Source organism: Saccopteryx bilineata, chromosome 6, assembly GCF_036850765.1.
Source record: "Saccopteryx bilineata isolate mSacBil1 chromosome 6, mSacBil1_pri_phased_curated, whole genome shotgun sequence".
Lineage (NCBI taxonomy): Eukaryota > Metazoa > Chordata > Mammalia > Chiroptera > Emballonuridae > Saccopteryx > Saccopteryx bilineata.
The window spans coordinates 54,455,616-54,469,137 of NC_089495.1; the positions used below are offsets into that span (position 1 = coordinate 54,455,616).

The 13,522-nt window shown below is 45.2% G+C and overlaps 1 protein-coding gene across 1 annotated transcript in view; it reads left to right on the forward strand.

Annotated features, from left to right (window-relative positions):
• Positions 1–13,522, forward strand: part of ABCC4 (ATP binding cassette subfamily C member 4 (PEL blood group)) — a 289,300-nt gene that overhangs the window by 122,816 nt on the left and 152,962 nt on the right. Inside the window, exons 12-15 of the mRNA XM_066234422.1 lie at positions 2,054–2,148; positions 2,331–2,417; positions 9,272–9,368; positions 12,672–12,881. Of these exons, the coding sequence (XP_066090519.1) occupies positions 2,054–2,148; positions 2,331–2,417; positions 9,272–9,368; positions 12,672–12,881 (489 nt within the window). The remainder of the gene's footprint in view (positions 1–2,053; positions 2,149–2,330; positions 2,418–9,271; positions 9,369–12,671; positions 12,882–13,522) is intronic.

Consider the following 13,522-nt stretch of genomic DNA (forward strand, 5'->3'; position numbering starts at 1 on the left):
CTGAGAGATAAAGAACTTGTTTTATCAGGAAGATCCCAATGTGTCACTTGCTCTCTCCCCCAACTTTGCCAAAGTAGAGACAAAGAAATTGAGTCTGCCTCTGCAGAAAGGAATCGCTGTGTATCCTAGGGTGAAGCTGGAGAGGTTAGTAGAGAACCAATAAACTGCCCTCCAGACTCGACTTGTTTGCGCCAGGATCTGTCTAGTGATAATTATAGGTAATCTCATTAAAATGTCTAATATAATGTGTAATTTAAACCTAACTGTTATCCTCTCATTTTGGGGATGTTCTTTCATCTTCATTTCTAGGTACTGCGATTTATCCATTTATTTCTTAAATACTACTCAAATATAACTTTAGATAGATCCAAGATTCTCAAATAAAAACTTTTTGTTTCTTAGCTTTGAGTTTTTCCAGGCTTGCATGAAACAAGCCTATACTTAATCCAAATGATCTGCTTAGTGTCCCTAGAATACACTTTGCTTTTTCCTGCCCAGATTGCCCTTTCTGCTTTTATTGCTTGTACAGACCTTGTCACTCTATCACTGTGCCTTGAATATCACTGTGAAGACATGGGTCAGGTGTCATTCTTTCTCTGGAAGTGGAAAGCTGAGACCAAGATCAGCAAACTGGCTAGTTAAGACATTATTCTATTTTATTCCATTGCATTGCATTGCATTGCATTCCATTAATTTATTTTAGAGAGACAGAGAGAGGAAGGGAAAGAAAGAGAGGGAGAGAAGCATTCATTATTCCACTTGCTTGTGCATTCATTGTTGCTTCCCGTATGTATACTGACCAGGGATCAAACCCACAACCTTGGTGTTTTGGGACAATGCTTTAACTGACTGAGCTAACTAGCCAGGGCTGACATACTTATTTCTTGGTAAAATAAGTCCTGTGTCTTTATAAGCCATGTATGTGCCACCAGCTGTCACATTGTACCTTTAGCACAGACCTTCAGACTCGCAACTCATTATCACGAATAGGTATTTCAGCTTGCCCATAACCGAAATCTTCTTGACTTTTTATCCCCTACACCTACATTCATTTTCTTCCACTGTATAAATAGTGACCCAGTTCTTCCCTCTTTTCTTGCCAAAAACAGTGCAATCCTCTTCTTCAACACTTCTTTTGCAGCCCACACCCATTCCATCAGCATATCCTACAGGCTCTGCATTTGAAGTTTGTTCAGAATGTGACAACTTGTCTTCATTTCTGCTGTTCCCACTTTGGTCCCTGCCACCGCCATCTCTTACCCAGATTATTGTGATAGCCTCATAACTTGTATTCTACCTTTCCCTGCCCCTTCACCAGTAGTCTGTTTTCCACAAAGAGGCAGGAGTGATGTTTTTGAAAAACCTAACCCAGATCATGTTAGTCCTCCCTCAGGCCCCCTCCTCACTTCACTCAGGGAAAAACCATGGCCCCTCCTGCTTCTGTCTCTGCCCCCCTTCTTTACTCGCTCTGCTCCTGGCCTCTCTGCTAGTTTCTGATCCTTGGATGTGCATCTGCCCCATGGCCCTTGCACTCACTCACTTCTCCAAGTGGAGCACGTCTTATCTAGATCTGTGCAGGCTCCTTCTGCCCTCCGACGGGTATCTTGCTGCTTAAATACCCTCTAATCAGAGCCCTTCCCAACCCCCACACACGATGGGCTTTCACTCCTTCACTCTGTGTCTGTCTGAGCTGAACGTCCTTTCTCCTCTTAGTGCTTGTTACTTGTACTCATGTTAATTATTCATGTTGTCCGTCTCCTACTGTGCTGAATTCATTGAGCCCACAGCAATGCCTGGCATATAGTCAGTGTTCAATAAATATCTGTTAAAATGGTTAAATGCATAAATACTTTAAAAAAAACTATAGAATGAAAACAAACAGAATGCCCTGAGAGTCTTTTTGAAAGGTTCAAGGGTACAGTTTAGTCACTGTGAAATATATCTATCGCTGTTGATCAGATTCCGTATGAAGAGCAAATGCTAACAGCTTTGGGTGACAGTGGGAGAATACATTTTAAGTCCTCTTCTTGTTTTCCCCCACATTTCTTTATAGGACCTGCAGCTTTTGGAGGATGGAGATTTAACTGTGATAGGAGATCGAGGAACCACGCTGAGTGGGGGGCAGAAAGCCCGGGTTAACCTCGCCAGGTAAATCACAGTTTGGTTGTCATTCCACCTGGGCCTCGTATGCTGCTCCATGCAGACCCCGCGTGGAGTATTTGGTTGGCTCTCGGAACAAGCATCGTCTGAATTCCTGAACACTGTCATAATTCAGAGATGGGATCTTGGGAGCCTGGAGCATCCTTCTGATACGTTGTTCCGTTTTCCAGAGCAGTGTATGAGGACGCAGACATCTACCTTCTGGACGATCCCCTCAGTGCAGTCGATGCAGAAGTCGGCAAGCACTTGTTCCACCTGTGAGTTTGCTCATGTTTTATGTTGTTTCTGCTTCCCAAACACCTTGTGGCGTGAAGCCTTTGTGCCTAAGAATGAGCTTGTTCTATGTTGATGTCCCTCTTTCCTTTGCCTTCGCTCCACAGAAGATCCCTTTTAGAGAAATTTTGCACAAATATGAGATGCTTTCAGTGGGTGGAGGCGAGTGGAGTACATGCTTTAGGGAGTTAAGAAATACTTGGCAAATTGTTGCCCGACATGCACACAGACACCCTTGCAGTTGATAGCTAAGACCCTATGGATGGATCTGGACCCCAGAACAAGAAAGATACTATACAGATTTTAAAACTGCAGGTGGGATTCAGTAATCTGGTACTTGATTGCCAGTCCTTTTCCTTCATCACTGTTTTTGGCACGCTAGAAGCGACGTTTTCAGAACCAACACTGATCTTCCGTGGAAAAACCTTGTTCATTTATGCTTATTATTCTGTAGGTTGGAAATATTTTGTAAAGTCTAGAATTTAGGAATGATTTGTTCTGTAGCAGAGTATGGTTTCAATCATTTAATTTTTCTCCATGAGTTAATAATCACAAATGTAGGGTTAATTTGAATGTAAAAATAGGAGTGTAGAATCTGGATTCACTTCTGCCTCTCACTTTGTGTTTCTGGAATTTGTTTTCCTGGCTTTTGCTTAGCTGCTGAGCCCCTGAGCAAGAACAGTCTGAATCCCTTCTCTGTGTATACCGTAGGCTAACGTGCTGGCTGACGTTGCCTGCAGTTTGGGCTGGCCTTTTTGAAAGTGTCGTGAACTTGCTCTGGCTGAAACAGCGTCCACCTCTGCCCCACAGTTACCGTGCTGCTGTTTACCCTGTGAAAGCCCATGAGCCCTTTCATTTGCGCTTACTGAAGCCCTACTTTGTGCACTGAGATAGAGGCTCTTACAAATGTTATTGCATAAACATCTTACTTTATGAAGGAGGACAGTAAGCCAGAGAAGGTACGGACCCAAATGGGGCAGAAGAAGGAGATCAAGATGTTTAGATCTCATTCTGGCCCCTAAGGTATTTGTCTCTACATGGAGACAAGTGCATGGGAAAAGTTCACCCTCAGGGCTTGAAGGGCTTTGATAAAGGATAGCAAATGCTTAAAAGGAAGTAGAAGCAGACAGCGTAGGTTGGAAAGCTCACTGTGGACGGTGCTTGGAGGGACTGCAGGCTGGGAAGGTTGTGTGGAGACTGAGAATAGGACTCAGTTCCTTTTGCTACAGGGAGCAGTAGAAGCAAAGGTGTAGACCAGAGGTAGTCAACCTTGTCGCTACCGCCCACTAGTGGGCATTCCAGCTTTCATGGTGGGCAGTAGCGGAGCAACCAAAGCATAAATAAAAAGATAGATTTAACTATAGTAAGTTGTTTTATAAAGATTTACTCTGCCAAACTTAGCGAAAATCCAACATAAAGTACTTGGTAAGTAATTATTATTCTATGCTTTAACTTTCTGTAACTCTGCTTTATAAATTTTATAAAGTAAAGTTACTTCCCTACTTTATAAACCACCATTACTATGGAACCGGTGGGCGGTTAGAAAATTTTACTACTAACAGAGGTACAAAAGTGGGCGGTAGGTATAAAAAGGTTGACTACCCCTGGTGTAGAGGCAGGAAGAAGCAAGGCGTGTGAAGAGAACAGCAGCATGCTCTCCTGCACTGGAGGCTGCAGGTTTATAGCGGAGGGAACGCTATTTGGAAATTCTCACTCCAACGTCCTGTATTAGTTCATTAGGGCTGTGTCATTCAGGATGCTTTAACAATGCCTTAGACTGGGTGGCTTATAAATGACAGAAATTTATTTCTCTCCATTCTGGGGGCTGGGACATATAAGATCAAGGCAGATTTGCTGTCTGGTGACAGCCTGCTCACTGTTGCATTTCTTTGCCCTGTCCTCACATGGTTGAAAGGGAAAGGCAGCTCTCTCAGTCTCCTCTATAAGGATACTAATCCCACTCTTGAGGGATCCATCTTCATGACCTAATCACCTCCCAAAGGTCCACCTCCAAATACCAACACAATAGGGATTAGGTTCTAATGCATGCATTTTTGGAGGGCACAAACATTCAGTCTGTAGCAGGCTGCCATAACAAAGTATCCCAGACTGGGGGCCTTAAACAATAGGAACTTACTTTCTCGTAGTTCAGGAGGCTGGAAGTCCAAGATCAAGGTATCTGCAGGTTTCATTTCTCCTGAGGCCTCTCTCCTAAGCTTACAGATGGCCATCTTCCTGCTCTGTCTTCGTGTGATCTTTCCACTGTCTCCCACCCCCATCTCTTTTCGTATGCCCCAATCTGTTTCTCTTCTCAAAAAGCCAGTCAGATTGGATTAGGGCCCACCCTCATTTTAACCTAATCATCACTTTAAAGGCCCTATCACCAAATTCTAAGGTAGTAGGGGTCAGGGGGTCAGCGTGAGCATTTGAGGGTAGGGGTGGGTGGGAATGGAGAGCCACAACCATTCACCACAGGTCCTAAGTACTGAGGTAAAGCGATTTGAGCAGAATCAGCAGTGTGAGGGCAAGACAGGGTGTGACAGCTCTGAGCCTGGACAGTAAGCATGGGTCGCTGTGCGGGTCCCCTCCCATTCCTCCACCGTAGTGTGTATGTAAACTGCTTACAGACTGGAGCGATGAAGAGTTCCGGAGATGAATGGCAGTGACGATTAAAGTGGTAGATTTTATTTTACGTAAATTTTATCACACTAAAGAAAAGTACACAGTGCATTTGGTTTTTCGGAATGCAGAGAGCAGGGCCAGCTGATCCTGGGCAAGGCCTCCAGCTGTCTGATCTGACCTCTCTCCCACGCCATCCCGATTGTGACGATGAGGTTTTCCCCTAAGCAGAGAAATGCTCTGGGGCTTGTACTGCGTTCAGTGATGGGCACTGGTGCCAACACAGAGATTCCCCGAGCCCCTTCTTCAGTGGCCTTCCTGCTCAGCCTCCCTGTTTCCAAGACTCCACCTTGAGCTCCCACATGTCTGTCACCCTGACTCGTGTTGTCTACACAAGTTCTCCGTCACTTTGAGAACAATTTCTGCTGGCCTTTGCGTTCATGTCACTAGGAGGAAAGAGGAGGGGTTTTAATTGCTAAATATCAGTATGCTTATCACAAAAGCTCTCCCCAGTTCTTCAAACACAGGTGTTTATAAAGTCCTCTTGCACCTTTTGGGTTTAATGACTTTGGATATACACTTGATAGAAGCAAGCTTGTTAAAATTGTTGTTTGCTAATCAGAATCACGTTCTTTAGGGAAACTTAGGGCTGGGAGCACGGATGCAATTTAGAAAATCACTCAGCAGCAACTGAGAATGTTCTCAATGAGTTAGAAAATTGGATTGAACAATATGCTATGAAGGATGGCAGTTTGTGTTGACGCTTAGTAATGTGAACTGTTTTGTATTAAAAGTGAATGAATTACGCTTTTACTTGCCATTAACAGTTTACTTCAGTCATGAATATATAGCCATGTTTATTAAGGTTTGGAGTTTTACAACTATATGTTGTAAACATTAAGTGGATTCCATCATACAGAAGGTTAGGGACCCACCCTTAGGTGAACAGATGTCAGTCAAATCTGTTTATAGCCACTGTTCCCTGCTGCGTTTTAGAAAGCCCCATGTCGCCAGATCCCCATCCCCTGAATAATGAGTTCTCCGGGTCTGTCCTGGTGAGACCTCCCTCTCCTGCTCCGTGCACCCGCCTGCTTCAGGCGGGCCCTCACCGCCCCCTCAGCTTCAGGATGCAGCTCAGTGTCCTGAAATGGCGAACGAGCTTCTTCGCATTCGGTCTCTACTCGCCTTTCCAGCATTCCTCGCACAACCTCGGTGCATACATATCAGGCCACGCTGGCTTTCGTGGCGTGCCCTGAATGAAGGTAGCCCTTGCTCTTCTCTGTCTGGCTGCACAGGTACTTTCCCTCTGTCCAGGAGCCGGGGGACAGTATGCCCGGGCAAAGAAGAAAGATGAAGGACACTGCCATCGCCTTTCTTCCGGCCCCTCCGGTTCCTCCAGGGGGATTGTGTGCTTCCTGTCTTCCCATGGCCCGAATGGGCTGGGCTTGACCATGCGCCTCCCCCAGCCCCCGCTGACCTGGGAAAGCATGCGGGCGCCTTAGTGCAGCACGTTTCTGTGCTAGGTTACTGCACCTGCTGTTCCTTCTTCCACAGTACTTCCCCAGGTATTCTCATGGCTCAGCTGTTACCTCCAACTAAGATAGTCACCCTCACCATGCTTTTTCTTCATAGCACACATCAAAGCCCTGTAGTCCGTTTTCTATATTCATTTATTGTCTCCCTCTATGTGGTTCAGAGTAATGTCTGTTTTCCCTGACCAGAGCCTGGCTTCTTAACAGATGTTAGTTGATTGATTGAATGAAGGTTGTGACTCTGTCTTTCTTATTTGTATCACCTCCACCACGGTATGTGATACCGCTTAACACAGCCCTTACATAGGATAAGAGTTAAGTGACTTGTTGCTGAATCATTTTCTTATTGACTGACTTGGAAGTTTTTATTTTTTTTTAATACAAAACATAATTTAGGAAAACTTTAAAGCCATCAACTGAAAATATCATTGTAATGATTTACCTCATTGATGATGGAATATTAGGAAGAAAAAAATTTAAAAGTTTTGAGTTGACCCATCTGGGACATGGTAACCCATCAAATTTGATAAACATCTGCCTTCACAGATTAATGGCAGGTAATTTTGAATTAAGGTGAAATGATTTCATTAAAACCTTTAGTATTAAGCTTGATAAGAGCCCAATGAAGACATGTCAAAGGGTAAAAGTAATTCTTTTTGGACTTACAGAATGGAGTGATGGTGGCCATGGCCTGCTGGCTCAGTGGTAGAGCATTGGCCTGGTGTGTGGAAGTCCTGGGATCGATTCCTGGCCAGGGCACACGAGAGAAGCACCCATCTGCTTCTCCACCCTTCCTCCTCTTCTTTCTATATCTTTCTCTTCCCCTCCTGCAGCCAAGGCTCCATTGGAGCAAAGTTGGCCCGGGTGCTGAGGATGGCTCCATGGCCTCTGCCTCAGGCACTAGAATGGCTCCGGTTGCCATGGAGCAACGCCCCAGATGGGCAGAACATTGCCCCCTGGTGGGCATGGTGGGTGGATCCCGGTCGGGTGCATGTGGGAGTCTGTCTCTCTGCCTTCCCGTTTCTCATTTTAGGGGAAAAAAAAATGGAGTTATAGTATCTACATCTACATCCTGGGATCTTGCTCCTGGCCATAGGTCCAGCCTCAAAAGTGACCTCTTAGGACTTTTCTGTCCTGACTGCAAAGAAAATGGCCACTTATAGAACTAACATTCACTAAGTGGATTAGCACTTTTATTTTTCAGAACATGTGTATGAGTTGACATTAGCCTTATTTTGAGATAAAGAAACTGAGGTTCAGAGAGTTAGAAGCTTGCCTGAGATTGCTGAATTAGTAGGAGGTAGAGCAAGGCGGGGATTTGAACTCTGGAACTGTTGATTTAACCCACCTCAGCAGGTTGAGTTGTGGCCATGTTCTTAAGATTTGCATAGTGTGTGACTCAGGTGCCCGGAGTGTGTGCCCGGCCCCCTGCCCGTGGTCCCTGGGGCCTGCCACCAGCTCCTTGCTTACCTCAGAGGGGCTGCAGACCTCATAGGTTGCAGCTGGAACTGAGTTTCTAGGGGAATCTACGTTTAAATGTAGGAACATGTTGAGGGTTTAAAAAAAAACCTCCAAGGCTGAATTCTGAGGTGGGTCTTCACTAAGAACTGGCGTGTTCCTTGAGCTGCTGTGTGATTTCCACTGTGATTTGGGCCATTAGGTTCTGTTATTTCATTTCCGTATCTGGCAGCTGTTCAGTCCTAGCACAAGAAGACGTGCTTCTCAGATGCGCCTGGGAAGGTGGTAGGGGCTGGTCGAGGCTGCACTGGCGCTTATTTTCTATCCAATATCATTTAGGAAGAAGTGTCTAAAAAAATGCACTCTGGCAAAGGTAACTGAGAACCTGAGACTTGTTTCTTTTGCTTAATATGTACACCATGCATCATAAATAATCACCTAGAAAACTGTCTAAGAAACAGTGTACATATTTTTATATGATATGGCTTTTTTTATTCCTACACAATGATAACAATAGTTAGTATTTCAGTTAAGTCAGGGTTTGGAATCTTATTGCTTAACTGTTTTTTAATGTGAAATATAAAAATATTTGTTGCACTGCGTTTTTTTTGTTTGTTTCTTTTTACAGAGACAGAGAGAGGGATAGATAGGGACAGACACACAGGAATGGAGAGAGATGAGAAGCATCAATCATCAGTTTTTCGTTGTGACACCTTAGTTGTTCACTGATTGCTTTCTCATTTGTGCCTTGACCGTGGGCCTTCAGCATACCGAGTCACCCCCTGCTGGAGCCGGCGACCTTGGGTCCAAGCTGGTGAGCTTTGCTCAAACCAGATGAGCCCCCGCTCAAGCAGGCGACCTCGGGGTCTCGAACCTGGGTCCTCTGCATCCCAGTCTAACACTCTATCCACTGCACCACCGCCTGGTCAGGCTGTTTGTTGCACTGCGTTTTAGGGGGCTAGGAAACAGCAGTAGCTACCTCTCCTGCACTAGATTGCTTTCTAGAATTTCTTTGTGGGGCTAGACTCAAGTTTGATGCTGGTGAATTTGAGGCCTGAGTTAGCTTTATTGACTTATATTTGTATTTAATTTGTATTTATATTAGTATTTAAACTACAACTCTTTGACTATTGTGTTATCTTTGTCTTCTTGTGTTTTCAAAATGTACGTTTTTCAATTTGGAGCCCCCATTAACATGTTTTTGCACACTGTGTCTCTTCCATTTGTAGGTGTATTTGTCAAACCTTGCACGAGAAGATCACGATCTTAGTGACTCACCAGTTGCAGTACCTGAAAGCTGCCAGTCAGATTCTGATACTGAAAGACGTAAGTAATTCTAGAAGTCTGTGGAGCTTGCTAGCTCTCAGGCCTGTTGAAGCCACGACCTCCCAGCAGGTCACTCACTGTCTTTGCATTTGTGGTGAGTTCGCTTTGCATTTGTGGTGAGTTCGCTCTTCCTCCTCTTCCATCTCTTTCTTCTCAGAGCTGCCGTGTCCATGTCTCTGAGGATGGATCCAAAGACACATAGAAATGTCACTATCACATCCTAAGCCATACACCCTAAAAATATATAAAATTGCTCCTTTGGTTATTAAATTATAACTGTTATAGTGAAATTGTTAAGGATAATGATGCTATTTTATTTAGAACTTTTTGTTTCCTTCTTCCACAGTTTAAGTCAAAGTATGTTATTTGGAAATTAGAGAGATGAAGACATGTTTGTATCCATTTGATAGTTAAATGCAGTTTCCCTAAAGCGTGCCTTCCATTAATAACAGAAGCGTGGTTGGCTAGCCAAGCACCCCCGGTGAGAGACACCCACACTCCTGGGGTCGTTGGTTGCTAGTCTCACAGCACAGGGCTTTTTGCACGCCTGACACACGAGAACCTGGGCAGCTGTAAGCTGGGTCCGTCCCCACCATTGTGGGGTATCTATCCTTATGGGGGCAAAGGTGGTGAAAACAATAGAGGATGGGTGCTGATATCATGACTTCCACCCCAAGGAGGTGGCGCCTCATGGGACCTGAGTGCTTGAAGGTGCTCACCATGTTGTTATCTGGGGGAGGGAACCTGAGGCAGGGGGTCCAGTGGCAGGGTCCTAAGAAAGGAACTGACCTGGAAGGAACAGCAGGAAGGCAGAGTGAGCAGGGAGGTGGGCTGAGAGCAGTGGGCAGCAGGTCCGGAAGTGTGAGGGAAACCATTGACCGTCCGGAGCAGAGGAGTGTGTGGTCTGCTGATGACCTTCAGAGACGCCTCTTGATGTTCCCTGGAGGGACACCAGCAAAAACAATTTGAAATCTTAGTGCAGTTCAGAAGACAGGAGGATGGGCTTAAGCTAGTGCTGTGTCGGTTTCTAGGGCTGCCACAACAAAGTACCACAGACTGGGTGGCTTAAATCAGAAATTTCATCTCACTCTTCTAGAGGCAACAGTTCCAAGTGAAGCTGTGGGCCGGGCCATGCTGTCACTGAGAGTTCCAGGGAGGGTCCTTCTCTGCCTCCTCCAGCTTCTGGCGCTTTGCTGGCCAGCCTTGGGGTTCCCTGGCTTGCAGATGCAGCACTTTAGTCTTTGCTTCCCGTGTCACACGGTGTTGTCCCTGTGTCTGTCTGAGTCTCTTCTTTCTCTTCTCTTAATAAGGACATCAGTCATACTGGATTTAGGATGCACCCTACTCTGGTGTGACCTCATCTTAACTTCATTACATCTACAAAGACCCTATTTGCAAATGTGAGGTCACATTCACGTGTGTCATGTTCAGGAATTGAACACATCTTTTGGGGGCCACCATTCAACCCACAACAGCCAGCATGCTTGGTGGGGTGGACGTTTTTAAGTGAGAATTCTTTAAGGCTCAATGGTTGACACATCGTTCGATGGCTTGTTGGCCTTTGTGCCTCAGTACCTCCATCATTAACCCTTGTCTGTTCCAGCAGATCCTTGGAATCTGTGCCCTAAGAAAGATGATAAAAAGCCAGTTCCATGTGTTGATTCTTCATTCCTCCAGGGACGAGGAGCTCAGATTCCTCAGACTTGAGAACAATTAAGGTCATGTGCAGAGGGGTGAAACCAGTGTAGCCTCTAACTCCAGGGTTGGCAGCATTGCGAGAACACAGTAAACCTGTTGAGCTAGTCCCTAGATATTTGGGGAGGTCCCCTTATTGCTTCTTTTGAGGACATCACCCCCAACATTAATACTGTCAAATCATTTGTCCACTGGTGAGCACCCTGGATGAGCTGGGTTCATCCTCATGTTCACGTGGCTCCTGTCTCACAGCAGAGAGGAATTGGGTGCCCTCTCGTCCCCTCTGGGAGTCGTCAGTGCTTGGCTGCTGAGTAGAATTGTTGTCTCTGTAGTGCTAGCTGTTTCCTTGTGCATCTCACAGAAATAAGTAGAAAGTGATAATTTCATTAAATAGGATGTATGAATTCTGCCTCCCAAGTGGAATGAGACACAGTATATCACGAAAAGTTTCTAAGTCTGCAATATCAAATGGTTCCCGAAAGCTTCCCTGGGTTTTTCTCAGTGGAGCCCCTGGGGGAATGGGATGAAGGTGTACGGGGAGGGGGGGGGGGCTGGGCCATTTCCCTCCTGACCCGCCTCCTTAACCGGGGATCCCTTCTGTGATTCGTTTTGCATCCTTGGGATTTTGCCTAATATTTTTTTTACCACCGACTAAATCAGTTCAGTCTTGTTCCACAGGGTGAGAAAAAAAGTGAAAACATCTGCACATTATCTTATATAACGTTATAAGGATGGGAAACTATGTAATGAGGTGTCACAAGTATTCAGAAACTATTGTTTGCTCAGCTGTAGCCAAGCAGTTGCCTGATTTGGAGAAGCCGAGTTGGCTGCTTGGGCCAGGTCTCCAGTTTCATTCTCTCCGACTGAGTGCATTGACTCTGGCTTCGGGGTTGATTTTCTTGTGCAAGCTCCTCAGGCATTAGAGCCACCCCAGTCTAATGGTCTCCTTGCTTAATTACTTTAACACGGGGAATATTGAACTTTGTTGGGAACTTCTTGAGTATTGTGGGTGCAGTTATAGAGTACAGACCGTGAAGATACAGCTCGTGGGTTCTATGTCCCGGGCTGATTCCCACAGTTCTTGTCAGTCGGGGCACACGATACTGTAAGAGTGGTCAGCAAAGATCTGGTGAGTGACTTACCCATGCCGAAGTGCTTGTGCCCACCTACATCTTAATTTCTTTTCCCCCCTGGAATATCCTCCCCAGTTGACTCTGTTCTTTTAAATTCTGCTCTTTACATAAGACTTACTTCAATCCGTGCTGTCTAACAAGACTACTGATACTTCCACCCACACCTGTGCTTTTGGCTTCTTTAAGTGACCGTGGTAGTTATGTCAGTGACTGCCTTTTTAAACATATAATTACTCATTTCTTTTTTATCGTCCAGCACCTAATACTGGGTTTAACAGAGAACAGAATGCTCAGTTTTGTGTTGAGTTGAATTGAACTAGGGGTTTGTCAATGAGAATTCCAGCCCTAAGGATAATTTTCTTACAAAAATTATAATTTAAGACCACTTAACTCTTCTGGATTAGTATTACATTAGATTAGTATTTTCCAATGCAAATGTATTTCTCTCACATCCTTTATTATTATTATTTTTCAGGGTAAAACGGTGAAACAGGGGACTTACACCGAGTTTGTGAAATCCGGGGTAGACTTTGGTTCCCTTTTAAAGACGGAGAGTGAGGAAGCTGACCAAGCTTCAGTCTCAGGAAGCCCCAAGCTGCGGCATCGGACCTTCTCGGAGTCCTCGGTGTGGTCTCAGCAGTCTTCTAGACCCTCTTTGAAAGATGCTGCTCTAGAGGGCAATGCTGTGAGTTTCTCACCTTGCAAAATGCCCTGGGGTTGTCTGTTCTTAGTGGTCTCATAGGTCTTCATTCTGCTCTGCTCATAACATCTTCATTTGCTCTTAGTAGATTCTAAGGTTCCAAGGCCTTAATCCTTGGGATTTGTACTTTTAAAACAGAATGAAGGGAGCAAGTGTGATTGGGGTTGTCCTTTGGGTGTGGGCTAGAGAATCTTGTGGGCATCGGTGGTGAATGTACTGCGGTAACTTCCTAGGTATGTGCAGCTCACAATGATTGAGATTAGAGCTCTTGACTTTATCACAGGTAAATCCTACTTTCGGTGGTGGCCCCCGGCTTCCCTTTTGTACCCAAAGGTCTGTGATAGGCCAGAAGTAGCATGTGCAAAGGACCTGGCACATGGTAGATGCTTGAGAGTTAGTTCCCATCTTCCTTTCTTACCCTGTAAGACTGAGAACCACATTTTATTCCTCTTTGAATCCCTAGCGCCCAGCACAACCAAGACATCTTTGGCCCATTTGGATCTCTAATAAATTCTAAGTCCTCCAGACAGAAGCACAGAGATGCACTAGCTCTCTCTTAAAAGTATACACAGGTATTCTTCAGTATTCTAACCCTGCTATCACATACAGGAGCCTGGAGGATTCAG